Source organism: Tupaia chinensis, unplaced genomic scaffold (assembly GCF_000334495.1).
Source record: "Tupaia chinensis unplaced genomic scaffold, TupChi_1.0 Scaffold000002_1, whole genome shotgun sequence".
Lineage (NCBI taxonomy): Eukaryota > Metazoa > Chordata > Mammalia > Scandentia > Tupaiidae > Tupaia > Tupaia belangeri.
The window spans coordinates 5,927,347-5,947,523 of NW_006159428.1; the positions used below are offsets into that span (position 1 = coordinate 5,927,347).

General features: G+C 40.5%; 1 protein-coding gene across 4 annotated transcripts in view; it reads right to left on the bottom strand.

Moving 5' to 3' along the window:
* The window catches only part of STAU2 (staufen double-stranded RNA binding protein 2), a 375,847-nt gene that overhangs the window by 345,013 nt on the left and 10,657 nt on the right, over positions 1–20,177 (bottom strand). For all 4 annotated transcript variants that reach the window (XM_014589776.2, XM_014589796.2, XM_014589754.2 and 1 more), the window contains exon 2: positions 19,327–19,392. Coding sequence is in view for 1 of the 4 variants with exons in the window: in XM_014589796.2 (XP_014445282.1) it covers positions 19,327–19,344 (18 nt within the window). In the remaining 3 variants the exon portion in view is untranslated. The remainder of the gene's footprint in view (positions 1–19,326; positions 19,393–20,177) is intronic.

A 20,177-nucleotide genomic window follows, 5' to 3' on the forward strand; every position in this document is an offset into this window, starting at 1 on the left:
AACTTATTTTAATTCCCAAGTAAAATAAAAAGAAAGAAAAAAGTCAAAAGAGTAAAAGAATTCATCTTCTAGGTGAAATCTATTTGTGCATGGTTACAAATAAAACAAACCATTTAACTTTATATTGGACCCTCAACTGAGGCTGTCTAAGCAAAATCACCAGTCAACTACCCAGTCATTGAACTCCCTATATTAACTGTCTATCCATTAGGAAGACATTTAAGTTCTTATTTCAAAAAAGAAACTGAGTAGAACCCCCTAAAATGGGATGGGCCCTCGGTTTACACTTCTGTTAAGAAACAAATGAAAATCCCCAACTGAAAAATCAATAAGTGCTGAACTGAAAATAAAACGCTTTGGGGTCAGTAGGCACAGTGGTTAAGGTACTGGATCCCACATGGCTGACTGGAGTTCCAGTCCTGGACCTGGTGGCTTAATCAGCACAGCTCGGGAAACAGCAGGTGGCATGGTACTTAAGGTGATGGACTCCCACATGGCTGACCATGGTTCAAGTCATAGACCTGATGGCTTGCTTTCTCACTTTCTCTCTCTCTCTCTCTCTCTCTCTCTCTCTCTCTCTCTCTCTCTCTCTCTCGTGAATGCACGTGCCCTGTAGCAAACAGAAAAACAATAATAAATAAAATTAAATAAGTAATTTTTGTTTAAAGAAAAATGCAGGGCACTTATGTACATGTGCCCAAATTCCCAGGACAAGAATGAAGGCGAAAGGACTGTGGTGTGGCCATCCTTCCTGGAGGATGATTTCTTACTCTTACACACTCGCTCTCACTCTCACTTTCTCTCTCTCTTTTCCAGCTAGCATACATGCCCTATGGCAAAAATCTTCTTAAAAATAAATAAATAATAAAAGAGGGAAAAAAGTTAAATATCTTTCCAAGAGACTTGGAATACAAGGTACATTTACATTGTAATGGCCCAAAGTAATGGGTTAGGGCTTCAGACTTTGGTTATGGTAACTGGGTAACACTGACCATGAATGAGGGCCCTAAGACTTCTAAAAATTTCACTTAAAAGAAAAGTTAAGGTTTTTTTTAAAGAATTATTTTATTTTATTTATTCATTCATATATCTTAATTTGACCAGAGAGAGAGACAGAGTGAGAGAGAGAGAAAGTGAGAAAGAAACTACCAGGTTTAGGACTCAAACCGTGGTTGGCCATGTGGGAGTGTCCAGCACTTTAATCACCACACCACCCACTGGCCCCAAGGGAAGATAAAGTTTTAACTACAATATTTAAGATGTTTTACAGAATGGAAACAGCTGGCTGTGAGCACATAGACTCCAGGTTAAATGATGTCAGAGGGGACCAGCAGTTAGCGTAATGGCTATGTCGCTGGACTCCTACGTAGTTGACCGTGGTTCGAGTCCCGAACCTGGTGGCTCAAAACTCACACCGGGCGCGTGTGCATGCGTGCCCAAGATCTCGAGAGAAGAACGGAGGAGAAGGGATTGCGGCGTGACCGTCCCCCTTGGAGGGGTGATTTTTCACTTTCTGTCTCTCTCTCTCTGTCTTCCTGGTGAGCACATGTGCCCTATAGCAAAAACTTCTACAAAAAAAAGAAAAAAAAAAAAGAAGAAAGAATGATGCCAGAAACCTGAACAGAAACTAAGGACTCCCCAATCAAGAAAGCCCACAATTAATCACTGAACTGATCACAAGCCTGGGGCCCCACCCCCACCTCCCCACACACAACATTAATTTTGCCCTTCAAAACTTATGTGGGTAACTCCTCAGGGAGACCAGGCCTTTTCAGCATGAGCTGCCCACTCTCCTTGCTTTGCACATTGCAATAAAGCAGTACTTTCCTTCATCACACCATGTGCCAACGGTTTGGTTTGTAGTGCTGGGGTAAAGGACCAGCCAGCTAAAATATGGTGGGCATAAAGGAACATGCCCAAGATCCAGACTGGAGGAAGTAAGTCATGGGCCTGATCAGCCCGTGGAGGGGACTCAATTCTCTTTCTTTCTCTCTCGTACACTTGCATATGCCCTATCGTGAGTGAAGAAAAACATTTTTTAAAATTTTTTATTAGATTAGAACCACGTGGTCAGTCATGTGAGAATCCAGCTCTCTCTTTTTTTTTTTTTTTTTGAGAGGTTTTTGGTATAGGGCGTGTGCGCTCACCAGAAAGACAGAGACAGAGAGACAGAAAGAGAGAAATCACCCCCCCACCCCCCGCCGGGGTAGTGGCCACACTGCAGTCTCTTCACCTCTGTTCTCTTTTTGGGATTTTGGGCATGTGTGCACATATGTCTAGTGTGTTTTAAGTTGTCAGGTCCAGGACTCAAATCACGGTCGACTACATGGGAGTCCAACACTGTAACCATTATGCCATCTGCTAGTCCTACTTTTTTTTTTTTTAAAGAGAGTTTTTTTTGTTTTTTTTTTTGCTGGGGCCAGCAGGTGGCATGGCGTTGGACTCCCACGTGTCAACCACATTTTGAGTCTCAGACCTGGCAGCTTGCTTTCTTGCCTTCCCTCTCTCCCTTCCTCTCACTCTGTCCTTCTTTGGTCAAATTAAAATAAAGGTAAACAAAATAATTTTTAAAAAGAGAGAGATTTTTGCAATAGGACATGTGCACTTGCTGGAGAAACAGAGATGAGAGACAGAAAGCAAGAAATCCGAGGGGATGGCCACACCAAAATCCCTTCTCCTCCATTCTCCTATCGGGATTTGGGGCATGCAGATACATGCACCCAGCATGATTTTTTAGCCATCAGGTCTGGGACTCAAACAGCAGTAGACTACGTGGGAGTCCAGCAAGACGACCATTACGCCATCTGGTGGCCCCCAAAACAGCATTTTTTACTTCTATTGCTGACTGCTCCTACCTAACGTATAGAAACAGATTTATGTATATTGCTCTTAATGAAGTACTTTTAAAAATTTGCAGAAAATGGAATTAAAGTATTAGTTTCAGTTCAAAAACAAATGTGAAATCCATGCATAGTTTTTTCTTAAGAATGCATTTTCTATGAATTTTCTGGAGACCTCGTGTACTCAATAACCTTGCTACACTCATTCATTAGTCTTTCTACACAATCAGGTCATCTGTGAAAAGGACAGTTTTATTCCTTCCTTTCAAATCTGAATACCATTTATTTCCTTCTCTTTCTTGATTACGCTGTCTAGAACTCCCAGAGCAATGTTGAAGAGGACTGTATTGGACATTTCTGTCTTTTTTAAGCGGTAAGTTTTCATCAACAAGTACAAGACCACTTAGAGGTTTTCATATATGCACATAATCAGATTTTAAACGTTCACTTCTATTCCCAGGTTGCAGAGGGTTTTTTCAATCAAAATGATACGAGGACTGACCAATAGCACAGTGGATATGTGCTTTACAGAGAAAGGCAAATCCCATATGGCTATCCAGGGTTCAAGTCCCAGCCCTGACAGCTTGAAAAACATACCAGGCACAAGCCTGTGTTCCCAGGATCAGGATGGAATGGACAACTGGAGGACAAAGAATTACAATGTGGTCAGGCTCTGTTGGCGGGTTCTCTCTCACACATACACATGCATGCCTAAGTGTACCCTTAAGATTTCTGGCAGGTGGGACCAGCAGTTGGCATAATAGCTATGTGTTGCTGGACTCCCATGTAGTTGACTACGGTTCAAGTCTCGGACCCGGTGGCTTAAACAGACACCGGACACATGTGCGTGCGTGCCCAAGATCCTGAGAGGAGAATGGAGGAGAAGGGATTGCGGTGTGGACAACCCCCCTGGGGTGTGGTTTCTCGCTTTCTGTCTCTCTGTCTCTGTCTTTCTGGCGTGCACATGCAAAAACCTCTGGGGGAAGGGGAGAAAATGATAAAGATTTGGGGCAGGTTCAAGTCCCACACCTGGTGGCCTAAACCTCACACCAGGCACATGTGTATGTGTGCCCAAAATCCTCAGAGAATAGAGGAGAAGAAACTGTGGCATGGCCATCCACCCTGAGGGTGACTTCTCACCCTCACTTTCTGTCTCTCTGTCTTTCTGGCAAGGGCTCATGCCCTACCAGGGAAAAAAAGATCTTAAAAAAATGATATTAGATTTTGTCAAATAGTTTGTCTGGATCTACTGAGATGATCATGTGATTAACACATGAATTGCACTGACTGATTTTTTTGAATGTTACACCAACCTGCATTCCTGGGATATAACATAGTTACAACATTATTAGAATTTTAGTATACATACAGTACCCAACTTAAGATGGTTTGGTTTAGAATTTTTGGACTTTATGGTGGTACAAAAGCAACAAAAGTTCATAGAAACTGTATTTGTAGTGCTCATACTAACACTGTTAACACTGTTTTCCACTTTCAGTACAGAAGTCTATAAATTACATGAGACATAAAATGGACTTTGTGTTGAAAGGTTTTGCCCTACTGAAGCTAACCCAAGTGTCCTAAGCACATTTAAAATAGCTCAGGCTAAGTTATGATGTTCAATAGGTTAGGTTTATTACATGTATTTTTGATTTGTGACATTTCCCATTGATGATGGGTTTATTGGGAAGGAAACCCCACTCTCTGTCAAGGAGTATCTGCACTGGTTTTTTTTTTTTTTTTTGGAGAGGTTTTCGCTATAGGGCGTGTGTACTCGCCAGACAGAGACAGAGAGAGAGAAAGCAAGAAATCACCCCCCCCCCCAGGGTGGATGGCCACGCTGCAATCCCTTCTCCTCCATTCTCCTCTTGGGATCTTGGGCACGTACGCACATGCGCCCAGTGTGAGTTTAAGCCACCGAGTCCGGGACGCGAACCACGGACAACTACATGGGAGTCCAGCAACGTAGCCATTATGCTAACTGCTGGTTCCAAGGAGTATCTGCACTGTTGAATTAGATCTGCTAAAACTTCATTCAGATTTTCATAACTATATTTTGTAGTAAGTATTGGTCTACAGTTATTTTTATAATGTCTTTATCTGGATCTGGTACCCCAGTAATGCTAGTATCATAAACTTTGAAAAGGATATCCTCCATTTCAGTATTTGTTTGAGAGAGAGAGATTTTTGTTATAGGTTGTGTGTACTTGCCGGAGAGACAGAAACAGAGAGACAGAAAATGAGAAATCACCCCCCCGGGAGGTGATTTCTCTTCCATTCTCTTCTCAGGATCTTGGGCATGCACATATATACATGTGCCTGGCATGGGTTTAAAGTCACTCAGTCCTGGGCTTGAACTGCAGTTGACTATGTGGGAGTTCAGCAATGTAAACATTATGCCATCTGCTGGTCCCCCATTTCAGTATTTTTGAAAACATTGTAAAATTGCTATTATTTCTTCTGTAAATGTTTGGTATAACTCACCAGTGAAACTATGTAGAGTTTTCTGTGTGTTAAGATTTTTAATACAATTTCTATTTCTTTAATACACATAGAACTGTTCAGGTTATCTATTTTCTTCTGCCTCCTTTGGGATTAAGTTGCTCTTCTTTTTTATTTTCTTAAGGTAAAGGCTGAAATAATTTATTTCAGAGTTTTCTTTTTTCTTAATGTAGACATTTAATACTATACATTTTCCACTAAGTACTGTTTTAGTGATTTCTAATACGCTGTATTGCCATCGTCACTCAGTTTCAAATACCTTTTTTTTTTAAGAGAGTTTTGCTACAGGGCACATGCACTCGCCAGAGAGACAGAAAGCAAGAACTCACCCCACCACCACCCCCTACCCTCGTGGGGATGATCACACTGCAATCACTCCTCTTCTCTATTCTCCTCTTAAAATGTTGGGGACACACACACGCATGCATACACACACATGCCAGCTGGCGTGAGTTTTAAGTTGCCAAGTCCAGGACTTGAACTGCACTGGATTATGTGGGAGTTCAGTGACATAACCATTATGCCTTCTGCTGTTCCCAAGTTTTAAATACCTTCTAATTTCTTTTTTCACTTATTTTTAATCATGAATTAGTTATAAGCATGTTATTTAATTTCTCAGTATTGGGGGTTTCCTAAGGATCTTTCTAATAATGATTTCTTTTTTTAATTCTTTTTTTTAGAATTACTTATTTTATTTTATTTATTATTGTTATTATTTAATTTAAACAGAGAGAGGGAGGGAAAATGAGAAAGCAAGCCACCAGGTCCAGGACTCAAACCACAGTCAGCCATGACACCACCTGCTGGCCCCTCTGATAATCATTTCTGATTTCATTATACTCAGATTAGACCATTCTTTTTGTGGCTTGAATCCTTTTGAATTTATTCAGCCTTGTTTTATGGCCCAGAATATAGTTTATCTTGGTAAAACTTCTTTGTGACTTTGTGAACAAATATGTGTTCCGCTGTCCTTAGTGGAGTGGTCTATAACATCATCAGGTCAGGATGGTTAACAGTGTTATTCAAGCCTACTAAATCTTTAGTGATATCCATTTGTTGTATCAATTATTGAGAGGGGTTACTGAAATCTCCAATAATAACTGCAGATTTCTTAATTTTTCTTTCCATTTTTATTAGCTTTTGCTTCATGTGTCTTGAAGCTCTGTAAATAGGTTCATAGGGACTTAGTGTTGCTATCTTCTCTTAATTAACTGACCCCTTTATCACTGAGAATTAAATGACCTTTTCTGTGCATGGTAATTAACATTCCTTGCTCTGGAATCTCCTTTATCTGATATTAAATAATCACTCCAAGTTTCTTTTTGGATTACTATGTGACCATTTATTTTTTCATTCTTTTACACTTAACTTATTTGTGTTTATATTTAAACTATCTTCTAGGCAAGAATAGTTGAATCTTACTTTTCTATGCAATCTGACAACCTTGGCCTTTAAGTGCACATTTAATGTGATGATTCACAGTCAATGTGATCATTCATACGTGCCTGTGCATTTGGTTAGATTTGAGTCTAACATCTTGCTATTGTTTTACATTTGTCTCATTAGAGTTTTGTTCCTTTTTATCTTTTCTTGCTTTCTGTTTGATTAATTAATCTGTGTAATTCCATTTTATCTCCCCTTTTCTTGGCTTACTAGTTTTGACTGTTTTGCTATTTTAGTGACTGTTCTAGAATTTGAAACATACCCTTAACTTTTCACAGTGTACATTCAAGTAATATTAAACCACCTCGTTTACAGTATAAGACCCTTACGGGACCAGCAAATGACGTAATGGTTAAATCGCTGGACTCTCATATGGCCAATCATGGTTCAAGTCCCAGACCTAGTACCTTGAAACTCACACTTGGTGCATGTGCAAACGTGCCCAAAATCCTGAGAGCAGAATAGAGGAGAAGGGACTGTGGCATGGCCATCCCCCCTAGGGGGTGATTTCTCACTTTCTGTCTCTCTGGCAAGCGCATGTGCCCTATAGCAAAAATCTCTTAAAAAAAAAAATCTTACAATAGTATAATTCCATTTCTCCCTCTCTATTATCAAGATATGGTTATCATGCATTTTACTTCTATGTATATTATAAACCCCACAAGAGCTTGTTAATGCTTTCAGTTTAAACAATTACCTTTTTGTACAAACATTATTTATTTAATATTTTTAAATAAATTATGGTTTTGCCTTAGGCATGTGCAATCACCAGAGAGAGAGAGAGACAGTGAGAGACAAAGTGAGAAATCATCCTCAGGAGAATGGCCATGCCGCAATCCCTTCTCTTTCATTCTCCTCCCGGGATCTTGGGCATGTGCATGCACGTGTCTGGCATGATTTTCAAGCCACTGGATCTAGGATTCGAACCACAGTCAGCCATGTGGAAGTCCAGTGACATAAGTACTATGCCATCTGCAGCCCCTAATTATTTATGTTTACTTACCATTTTTTAAAGAATTGTTTTATTTAACTTTATTTATTTATTTATTTATTTATTTATTTTAATTTGTCCAGAGAGGGACAGAGTGAGAGAGGAAGACAGGAAAAGTGAAAAAGCAAGCCACCAGGTCTGGGACTTGAACTGCAGTCAGCCATGTGGGAGTCCAGTGCCTTTTACCACCATGCCACCTGCCAGCCCCCACCCCATTATGATTACTTTATAATTTGCTACAGGGCACATGCAGTCACCAGAAAGAGAGAGAGAGAGAGAAAGTGTGAAAGCAAGCCACCTGGTCCAGGGCTCAAACTGTGATGGGTCATGTGGGAGTCCAGCACCTAACCACCACACTACCTGCTGTGCTTTTTGTTTTTTGGTTGTTTTTTTTTTCCCCCAAGAGATTTTTGCTATAGGGAACACGCACCCACCAGGAAGAGAAAGAGAAACAGAGACAGAAAGCAAGAAGTCACCCCTCAGGGGAACAACCTCGCTTCAATCCATTCTCTTCCATTCTCCCCTCAGGATTTTCAGCACACATACACATGTGCCTGGGGTGAGTCTTAGGTCTCTACATCTGGGACTCAAACCACAGTCAGCCACATGGGAGTCCAGTACTACACTACCTGCTGGCCCCGTTTTTTTATGTTTTTATACTCTTTTTCTCTGTTTCGTTCTGGTTAGTTTCTAATGTTATGCCTTAATCATTTTTTCTGTAATGTCTAATTTGTCTCATCCAATATATTTCTCACCTCAGATGCAGTTTTCATACTTGTAAGTTTAATATGGGTCTTTCTGAATCTTCTGTATCTCTATGAACACATGGAGTACAATTATAACAATTGGGTTGTTTTTTTTTTTTTGAGAGGTTTTCACTATAGGGCATGTGCACTCGCCAGACAGACAGAGAGAGACAGAGAGACAGAAAGTGAGAAATCACCCCCAGGGGGGATGGTCACGCCGCAATCCCTTCTCCTCCATTCTCCTCTGGGGATCTTGGGCACGCACGCACATGTGCCTGGCTTGAGTTTTAAGCCACCGGGTCCGGGACGCGAACCGCGGTCGACTACGTGGGAGTCCAGCGACATAGCCATTACACTAACTGCTGGTTCCTCAACAACTGGTTTTAATCTCCTTTGCTCATTCTCACATTTAAGACAGTGTTGTGCCAATCTGTATTATTATCCTCATTGTGAGTCATATTTTCATGCTTCTCTACATACATAGTAATCTTCAACTGAATGACATACATTTTTAATTGTACTTTGTTGTGTGATGAATACTTTTCATTCCTACAAATCCTGAATTTTTCTGACATACATTTAAGTAATTTGAAAGCAGCCTGTTCAAGTCTTGCTTTTATTTTATTTACTTTAAGCTTGCTATAGGGTACACACACTTGCTAGAGACAGAGAAAGGAAGAGACAGACAGACAGAGGAAGAGAGAAAGCACTCCCGAGAGAGGATGACCCACTCTATAATCCCTTCTCTTTCACTCTCCTCTCGGAATTCTGGGCATGCACACACATGCACCCACCGTGTTTCTCAAACTGCTGGGTCCAGTACTCAAACCATGCAGCTGATCATGTGGAATCTAGCAGCCTTACCCACCCTACACCCTTGCTGGACCTCAAGTCTTGTTTTTGTAATTTGCTAAGTTGTTCCAGAGTAGCAACATCCCCCAACTCAAGGGATCTGGCAGGTTTCACATTCCAGTTTTCACTCCTAATGCCACATTCTGGAAAATCACTCAAAGCAGTAGGCGGGAGCAAATGTAATGGTCACCTTGTTTCTCACCTCCTACACATCTTTACTTCCTGATATCTAATGTCTTAAGAACTATTGTTTCCATGTATTTGGGGGGGAGAAGGATGGGATTTTTTCAAGAGAAGGATATATATAATCCTTGTTACTCTGTATGGACAGATGCAGAAGTCCCCACCCATCTTTGCATGTTTAATCTCTCTTCCTATTTAAAGTAAGTTTCTTGAAAACAAGGCTGGGGGGTGGCAGGTGGCAGGTAGCACGATTGTTACAGGCACTGGATTCCTCCATGGTCAATCACAGTTCAAGTGCCAGACCTGGGGACTCAATTTCTCCTTTTCCCTTTCTCTCTCTTTCTGTGTGTGTGTGTGTGTGTGTGTGTGCCTGTTCAAATTAAAAAATAATAACAAATGTAAGTGAATAGTTTTTTTAAAAATTTAAAAAAAAAAGCCTTAGGTTTTGCTTTTCTATCTACCCTGACAATCTCTGCCTTTAGTTAAAGTGCTTAGATCATTAATATTTATTGTAATTATCAATATGCTTAGATTTAAGTCTACTGTTTTGCAATCTTTTGACCCATCCATTATTTTCTTTTTCATCTTTGTCTTCCTTAATTTGGACTGATTATTTTTTAGTAGTCCATTTTATCTCCTCTATAGGAGATAAAATGTTCCTGGAACCAGCAGTTAGCGTAATGGCTATGTCGCTGGACTCCCACATAGTCGACCACGGTTCGGGTCCCGGACCTGGTGGCTTAAACTCACACCCGGCGCGTGTGCGGGCATGCCCAAGATCCCAAGAGGAGAATGGAGGAGAAGGGATTGCGGCATGGCCATCCCCCCGGGGGGTGATTTCTTGCTTTCTATCTCTCTGTCTCTCTCTGTCTGGCTGGCGAGTGCACGTGCCATATAGCAAAAAAACCGCTCCACGTTTTGTTTTATGGCAATTGCTCTAAAATATATACAGTTCATTTTCAAATATATCATACCACTTCATGCATTGTATAAGCCCATAACAATGCTATACTTCCTCTTCTGACCTATTTTTTATACTATTGACATCAATTTATTTCTATATAATGTTATAGTCCCCAGGGCACTGTAAATATTTTTGCTTTAGACCATTATCTCTTAAAGAGTTTAACAATGAAGAAAAATTCTAATATTTACCTCATATTTTATCGCTTTTTTCCCAACATCCAAATTTTGTGTGTGTGTGTGTGCCTGTTCAAATTAAAAAATAATAACAAATGTAAGTGAATAGTTTTTTTAAAAATTTAAAAAAAAAAGCCTTAGGTTTTGCTTTTCTATCTACCCTGACAATCTCTGCCTTTAGTTAAAGTGCTTAGATCATTAATATTTATTGTAATTATCAATATGCTTAGATTTAAGTCTACTGTTTGCCATCTTTTGACCCATCCATTATTTTCTTTTTCATCTTTGTCTTCCTTAATTTGGACTGATTATTTTTTAGTAGTCCATTTTATCTCCTCTATAGGAGATAAAATGTTCCTGGAACCAGCAGTTAGCGTAATGGCTATGTCGCTGGACTCCCACATAGTCGACCACGGTTCGGGTCCCGGACCTGGTGGCTTAAACTCACACCAGGCGCGTGTGCGTGCATGCCCAAGATCCCAAGAGGAGAATGGAGGAGAAGGGATTGCGGCATGGCCATCCCCCCGGGGGGTGATTTCTTGCTTTCTATCTCTCTGTCTCTCTCTGTCTGGCTGGCGAGTGCACGTGCCATATAGCAAAAAAACCGCTCCACGTTTTGTTTTATGGCAATTGCTCTAAAATATATACAGTTCATTTTCAAATATATCATACCACTTCATGCATTGTATAAGCCCATAACAATGCTATACTTCCTCTTCTGACCTATTTTTTATACTATTGACATCAATTTATTTCTATATAATGTTATAGTCCCCAGGGCACTGTAAATATTTTTGCTTTAGACCATTATCTCTTAAAGAGTTTAACAATGAAGAAAAATTCTAATATTTACCTCATATTTTATCGCTTTTTTCCCAACATCCAAATTTCCATCGTAAGTATATTTTTTCTACCTAAAGAACTTCCTTTAACAAATCTTTTTTTTTTTTTTTCTGTATTTGCCAGAGGGTATATATACTCACCAGAGAAAGAGAGACAGCAAGACAAAGTCGGAGGGAAGAAAAGGAAATAGCAACCCCCCAACAGGACAAGGTCATGCTGCGATCCCATCTCTCTTTCTCCATGTTGTCAGGATTTTAGGCACACACACACATGGCCTTAAGCACCATGCCACCTGCTGCCCCCAAGCACTGAAATTTTCCAGTATTTCTCCCATCACCGATTTCCAATGTCACTTCAGTATAGTTGGAGAAGATACTTTGTAGGACTATAATTGCTTAAAATTTATTGAAACCTGTTTTGTGGCCTAACAATCCTGTGAATGTTTTAGGTATACTTGAGAAGAACGTGTATTCTGCTATTACTAGGTATACTGTTTATGACTATAAGGTCTAGTCAGCTTATACTGCCATTCAAGTTCTCTACTGCCTTACTATCATATGTCTCATTGTTCTATCCATTACTGAAGGTGACACAAGTATTTTAATCTTTGATTGAATGACAAAAAGTGTGTATTTTACATGGTTGGGTCCTAAATTGTATTTCTCTAAATAGTATTCTGATGCCATTACATTACCTGGAATCACTTGGATCTTCCCAATGTCCCATGAATTACAAGGTTTTTCACTCTGAGTTATAGAAGCAAGAACTATTTCTAGCCTTTTGTTAACCTTGTGTATGAAAGTTGTTTTTCTTACTGCTTTCCAATAGTTTCTTCTCTGGTTTTGGGTAGGTCCAGTCATACATCTACAAATCAAAACTCAGCCAGAGACTAAAGAACCCTCTGTAGGGACCAGCAGTTAGCATAATGGCTATGTCGCTGAACTCCCATGTGGTCGACCGCGGTTCGAGTCTCAAACCTGGTGGCTTAAACTCACGCCAGGCACATGTGTGTGCATGCCCAAGATCCAGAGAGGAGAATGGAGGAGAAGAGACTGTGGCGTGACCATCCCCCCTGGGGAGTGATTTCTCGCTTTCTATCTATCTCTTTTTCTGGCGAGCGCACGTACCCTATAGCAAAAAACTCTCAAAAAAAAAGAAAAAAAAAAAAAAAACTCTCCAAAAAGAAACCTCTGCAGAACTCCAGAATGCATGCATACTTACGCATGTTCTCTTGCTTTTGGTGTGTTCTCTCTACTGCCCTCTACCCACCCCTAGATCCTCTTTCTCTGGCACTGTGCCCTGCAATTGTAACCAGACCTTGGCTTATCTTTGTCTCTATCTCAATAAGACTACTGGCTCTACTTTGGTTCCTCCTCCTTGCCCTGTGCAATAAACTGCCTCTAGGCTCTACAGCAAACTGATTCAGCTGATGGGCTTTAGTGTACTGGTTTCCATTCCCTCAGGGATTATAGTCTGATTCTGCCACCAGATTGTGTCTAAAAACTAAAAACCATTGTCTACATATCTTATGTGTTCTCAAGCTATTTAAAGAGGAACAGTATATTTTTGCTACATAATAAATTATCCCAATGTATTGGCTTTAAAAAACAAACAAGTTTTTTTTTTTCCACACAATTTATCAGGATTGGAAATCAGGAAACAGTTTAGCTGAGTGGTTCTGGCTCAGGATCTCTCCTGAGAATGCAATCAACATGTCACTGGGGCAACAGTCTGGAAGTTTGTCTAAGGCTGGAAGATCAGCTTCCAAGAAGGTTCACTCACATGCTACTGGCTAGAGGCCTCAGTTCCTTAAGTTGGCTGTTGTTAGGAGGCCGGGATTTCTCACCAAATGGGTTTTTTCACTGGGCTGATCACAACATGACAGCTAACTATTCTCAGAGGGAGCAAGCAGAGAGAGAGAGAGAGACGAGGAGTACAAGCAAAAATGCAGAAGCCACAATGTGTTTTATAAATAACCATTCCTTAGGATCCATCATTTCTGCCATGTTCTGTTGGTCACATAGACCAACAAGCTTGCAAGAGGATTACACAATGATGGACATATCAGAATGCAGGCATCATTAGGGGCTGACTTAGAAGGCAGCTACACATAGGATGAATCCAGTCCCTGTTACGCCAATAGAGGAAAGAAAGAGTCCTTCTTACATGTTTTAACCTCTATATGTTTAACTGTATTTTATGGCTCTAAGAGAAATGGGCAGGGGCCAGCAGATGGCATGATGGTTAAGATGCTAGATTCTTACATGGGTGAATCCAGATCGAGTCCCAGACCTGCCAGCTTGAAAATCATGTAGGACATGTGTGCACGTGTGCTCAAAATCCCAGGATGAAAATGGAGGCAAAGGGACTGCAGCCTGGATATCCCCCTCCGGGGAGTGATTTCTTACTTTCCCTCTCTCTCTCTCTCTCTCCTGTGAGCACATGTATACTATGGCAAAAACCTTAGCAAAGAGAGACAGGCAGGCAGGGTGTTGATTTTACACCGCCTTAAAGAAAAAAGTAACATGAGTAAGTAGCTGTAACTTTTAAGAGAAAAGAATAAAGTTCCTGGTGTCTGTGGCAAGAAAGAGGAGAGTACTTAAAGTCAATCTAGTCTTGAGAAAGTACCCAAGTACTTCCTTCCTCCAAATACTTAACTCAGTCATCTGTCTAAATGTCCGCCCTCTGCCCTCCTTTCCACCCCCCCCCCAGAGTTATGCAGCAATAGCAACGTTAATAGTAAAATTAATAGCAGTAGCGGTGATACCAGGACCAAAGCTAAGCATTTTGCCTGTATTAATCTCAATAACACCTCACAACAAGCCTTTGCTCCTCGATAACTGAGTCCTAGCTTTATAATATACATTATACTATCAACTTCCTAACACCTGGCTCCCTCTTGGCTGGCAGGGTCTTCCTATTCCTCTGGTGCTGAAGTTGTTTCATACTACCTGCCTTCCCCTGCCACTCCAGCCACACCTTAAAGCTTCCTCACAGCTTCCATGTTCCCTGTAACTACTACCAAACCTCTGTAAAAAGAACCACCAGACTATTCAGCTCTCGATTAGCTGGATGCCAGGGCAGGGGTGGGGGCGCCTCTCTCAATGCTACACCTTCCTAATACTGACTAATTCCCCAAAACTGACCCTATTTCAGCCACTCATTTTAAAATATTACCTCACAACACACGTGCCATCTTAATCTATATTTGCTACAACTTAACGTTGAAATGAATTTTTCCCCCTAGGGACTTAACTAATTAATCATCAGAGAGAAAGGCTGAAAATTATATTATAGCAAACCCCTACCTACTATGGTACCCTGGAAACTAGGATATTCCTATTAGTTATTTGTTGACTAATGAATGAAAAGCATAAAAGAATGATTATAAATACTAGTTCAGAAAATTTTCCAGGGGTATAATCCAAATAATGTTTTGTACTAATAAAAAAGGAAAAATGACAATGGACACATATAAGCAGTCGTATCACTCGAAATACAAAGGAACAACAAACAGAAGCAAATCATAGAAACACAAACTAAAATACCACTTTTTGTCAGACAGATTGGCAAAGACTGAAAAACTTCTCAAGAAACTAAGGAAACAGGCATTGTCGTATACTTCCTGTGGACAGTTTTTGTATTTTGGGTCTTTATGCATCCAATAGCTTTAGAATCCATATATCCTTTGACCGGTATTTTATTTCTAACCATTAATTAAAAGAAACTAATTGGAAAAATAAATGTATGTTCACAATGTCATTGTAGCACTACTGTAATACAAAAAATCTGCCCAGGGACCAGCAGATGGCATAATGGTGATATCACTGAATTTCCACACAATCTACCATGGTTCCTGTCCCGGACCGAGTGTCTTAAAACCTCACACTGGGCACATGTGCGTGCGTGCCCAAAATCCTGAGAGGAGAAGAGACTGCAGCGTGGCCATGCCCCCAGGGGTGATTTCTCACTTTCTGTCTCTCCAGCAAGCACATGCGCCCTATAGTGAAAATCCTTAAAAAAAAAAAAAAAATCTGTCTAACAATAAGGGCTTGGTTAAACGAATTCTAGTATTTCAAACTAAAAAGTATTATTAAATCACTGCAGAACATTACATATCACATAGTCCCAATATTTTAATGACATACATTCACAAAAAAACATACCTGCATAGAAAAAAATCTAGAAGTATACACCCCAAAATGTTAGCAGTGATTATCTCTGTAAAAGAACAGTGGAATTTCCTTGTGATTTTTCTTTCATTTTTGCTTATTTCAACCACCTAATTTTTTACAGCAAGCAGGGGCTGCATGTGGACAATGAAATATTCATAAAAGGCAAAGCAAAAATGAGGGTCACAATTTAAAGGTGTGAAAGTACCATTATCTAAACAGAATGTTCTTATGTTTTGTAATAATAATGTCAGGCAAGATTAGTATCAAATAATTTAGTATTCAATAGCCTAATTTTCTAATTAGTTTTAGGAACGCACACACAGAAGAATCTTTTAGGACAAGGAAAGAGAGTAACTCAAGCATCGTAAGCAAAGCAAAGATCTGCCAAACTAAAATGTGAACTTAATTCTAGACTCAGTGTTGAAAAATCACATAGTAAAAATCTCAGTGGTTTCAAGTTGATCAGTTTAAATCTTTTTATGTTTTTACACATTTATTTGAGAACCTTCTCTCTCATGAGAAAGCAATCACTGAAAATTTTAAGAATTAAAAATCAGGGACCAGCAGTTAGCATAATGGCTATGTTACTGGACTCCCATGTAGTCGACCGCGGTTCGAGTCCCGGACCCGGTGGCTTAAACTCACGCCAAGCACATCTGAGTGCGCGTGCGTGCCCAAGATCCTGAGAGGAGAATGGAGGAGAAGGGATTGCGGCGTGGCCATCCCCCCTGAGGGGTGAATTCTCACTTTCTGTCTCTCTGGTGAGCACACGTGCCCTGTAGCAAAAACCTCTAAAAAAAAAAAAACTTATGTTTTGTAATAATAATGTCAGGCAAGATTAGTATCAAATAATTTAGTATTCAATAGCCTAATTTTCTAATTAGTTTTAGGAACGCACACACAGAAGAATCTTTTAGGACAAGGAAAGAGAGTAACTCAAGCATCGTAAGCAAAGCAAAGATCTGCCAAACTAAAATGTGAACTTAATTCTAGACTCAGTGTTGAAAAATCACATAGTAAAAATCTCAGTGGTTTCAAGTTGATCAGTTTAAATCTTTTTATGTTTTTACACATTTATTTGAGAACCTTCTCTCTCATGAGAAAGCAATCACTGAAAATTTTAAGAATTAAAAATCAGGGACCAGCAGTTAGCATAATGGCTATGTTACTGGACTCCCATGTAGTCGACCGCGGTTCGAGTCCCGGACCCGGTGGCTTAAACTCACGCCAAGCACATCTGAGTGCGCGTGCGTGCCCAAGATCCTGAGAGGAGAATGGAGGAGAAGGGATTGCGGCGTGGCCATCCCCCCTGAGGGGTGAATTCTCACTTTCTGTCTCTCTGGTGAGCACACGTGCCCTGTAGCAAAAACCTCTAAAAAAAAAAAAAGAAAAGAAAAGAAAAGAAAAGAAATAAAAATCGTAAGTTTAAGAATTCAACTTTATATTTGGCTGAAGAGAAAGTCTTTATAGATTCTACTATTTCAAATTATGTTAACATTTCTCCTCAGGCTGGAATATTTGGGGAAATAAAACTAAAAGATAACAAAAAGAGTGGATTCTTAAGGGATTCTAGGACTACCTATCTAGCACAAGCTAGTAGCTGTATCTCCAGGCACTGTTTACCACTTCGAGCCAAGGCTGGAAGAACTGACTGTGGCTAGAAAGAATATCGCCTAGGAATCATTTGCAATGCCTGATTCAACATCACCTGCAACAGAGCTGGCCAGTAAATTCCCATTAGGACTAATCCATAAACTGTAATTTTCCATGAAGTTGGCTGGCATAAAACAAATGATCATTTCCATCTCTCCATGGCAGACTACTGAAACAAACTATTCTAACTGTGCCCATATCATTGAAAGTCTTTTAGTGGCGCCTTCACACCCACACCACAGGTGCAAGTCAAGTTTCATAAAGCACCACTGATGATTCCAAGAAGATTCAGGAGCAGCCGTCAGTGTGCAGGAAGCACGGAGCACAGTACGATTCCTGTAAGCCAGTATTGGTAATGTCTTTGATTAAAAACTTTTTTGGGGGGGCACAAATAAACTTTCTAGTACAGGACAAAAAGAACAACTTTGCATAAGAGAGATTTTGTTAACAGCATTCATGCAACACAGGCATCATATAATACCAAAACGTACAACACAATTATGTGGTAACTGTTGAAAAGAATGGAAACGTCCTCGCTTTAGTGACAACCCTGGCATCATTTCATGCACTCATCCAACAAACACACAGAAACTATTTATGTTATTTTCTCTAGCACCTAGGGATATGAGAGTTAAAAAGCAAAGTCACCGTTTTCATAGAGCATATCATCTAACAAGGAAGGCAGATATTAAACAAATAACACAGTTGACTCTAACTACAACTGTCATTATATCATTAAATAAAAGGGCAGGCGTTATGAGAGTCTATCTGCAGCGTGGACAAGTGAGTCAACCAGAGGGGACAGTAAGAGGGTCCAAGCAAAGAAAATCTATGTACAGCCTCTGCAGCTGGAACAAGCCTGCTTAATCTAGGAACTGAAACTCAAGTCCAGTCTGACTGAAACATTCAGGTTATTTCTTGGGCACGTACTAAGTCTGCGATGTATGGATATCCAAGTTAAGAGATCAAGCTGGTAACTGCTACATAAATCTGGAGCTCAAAAATGAAGTCTAGACCAGGCACAAACTTAGAAGTCACTGGCTTAGAGATGGTACGTGATACACAAAAGCCAGAAGAGATTTCTTAGGCAGAGTGGGACTGTGCATTGGAGGGAGGGTGGGATTAATTTCTCAAAGTAAGAGAAAAAATATCAATTATTTTTCTCTTAATCTGCAATCAAGGGACCAGCAGCTGGCATAATGGCTATGTCGCTGGACTCCCACGTAGTCCACCACGGTTCGAGTCCCAGATCTGGTGGCTTAAACTCACGCCGGGTGCATGTGCGTGCGTGCCCAAGATCCCGAGAGGAGAGTGGAGGAAAAGGGATTGTGGCATGGCCATCCCGCCTGGGGGGTGATTTCTCACTTTCTATCTCTCTGTCTCTCTCTCTTTCTGGTGAATGTACATACCTTATAGCAAAAACCTCTCCCCCCGGAAAAAAGGGTAAAATTAAATGTATAAAATTATTGGAGAAATGCCAAGACCTAAGAAAAATACTTCTTTCAGTGAGTCTGACGTACTATATGCTGTAGTTTATTCAGCAGAGCACTTTTTTCTAGCGTTTTCTGTGCCCTAGAAAAGGAACCTTTTTTTAACACACTGATACAACTACTTCCTAAGACTTGTCACTAGAAATGCTTTGAGCCTGCAGAACTGCCACCAACCAAAGCGACATCACAATCGCAGGCATTGTGAACACGCCAGTAAGTTTCTGGAGGGATGTGACATCGAGAACAGACACACTTTGTGCTCTGCACACTCAGCAATTATCAACTTCCAGGACTACCACTGCAGTCATTAAGCAACCTGCCCTGTACAACCTCCAGTGATGATTGCAGAGTAAGGAATTGCTCTGTGAAGTGGTGTTCAGGTTATGGTTACAGAAAAGCTGAGTTAAAATGTTTCACAATTTACAGCCAATGCACCAGTCACTAAGACATGTCTTAACGCAAACTCACCTGATTTATTTGAAGCATGTTAAGACAATATTGACCAAACTGCTGTATCTCTCACAGCTCCAAAAACTGAAAAATGAAGAAATAAAGTTCAAGTTAGTTAGTAACCTCAATGACTGATATTGTAAATACATGCCGTTGATCAAAATCAAATATAAAATGGAGATGATCCAGAGCAACACAGAGCATTCTGCAATGATGAAATGTTCTATGCTTGCTCTGTCTAATCCAATAGCCACTGGCCACATGTGGCTACGGAGCACCTGAAACACAGCTAGTGCAACAAAGAAAGTAAATGTCCAGGGCTAGTCCTACAGCCTAGTGGCTAAGGGAGCTGGATCCCACATGGCAGACCACAGCTCCAGTCCCAGCCCTGGGGACTTTAGAAATATACCAGGCAAACGTGCATGTATGCCCCAAAGCTCAACAGGACAGAAAAACAGACCGGTATGACCACACCCCACTAAGGGTGCCTTCTCCCTGCCTCTGTCTCTTTCTAGTAAGCACATGTACCCTCCAGCAATTGTTTTAAAAATAAGGAAAGAGGAAGCCAGCAGATAACGTGGTGGTTAAGGCACTAGATTCCCACATGACCAACATGGTTCAAGTCCCAAACCTGGTGACTTGCTCTCTTTCCTCCCCCACTCCCATCTTTCTCCAGTCAAATTTTTAAAATAATAACAAAATAAAATAAAATAAAATAAAATATTATTTTTAAAAAAAGAGGAAAGGGGACCAGCAGTTAGCGTAATGGTCAACTGGCTGGACTCCCATGTAGTCGACTGCAGTTCGTGTCCCAGACCCAGAGGCTTAAAACTCACGCCGGGTGCATGTGCGTGCGTGCCCAAGATCCC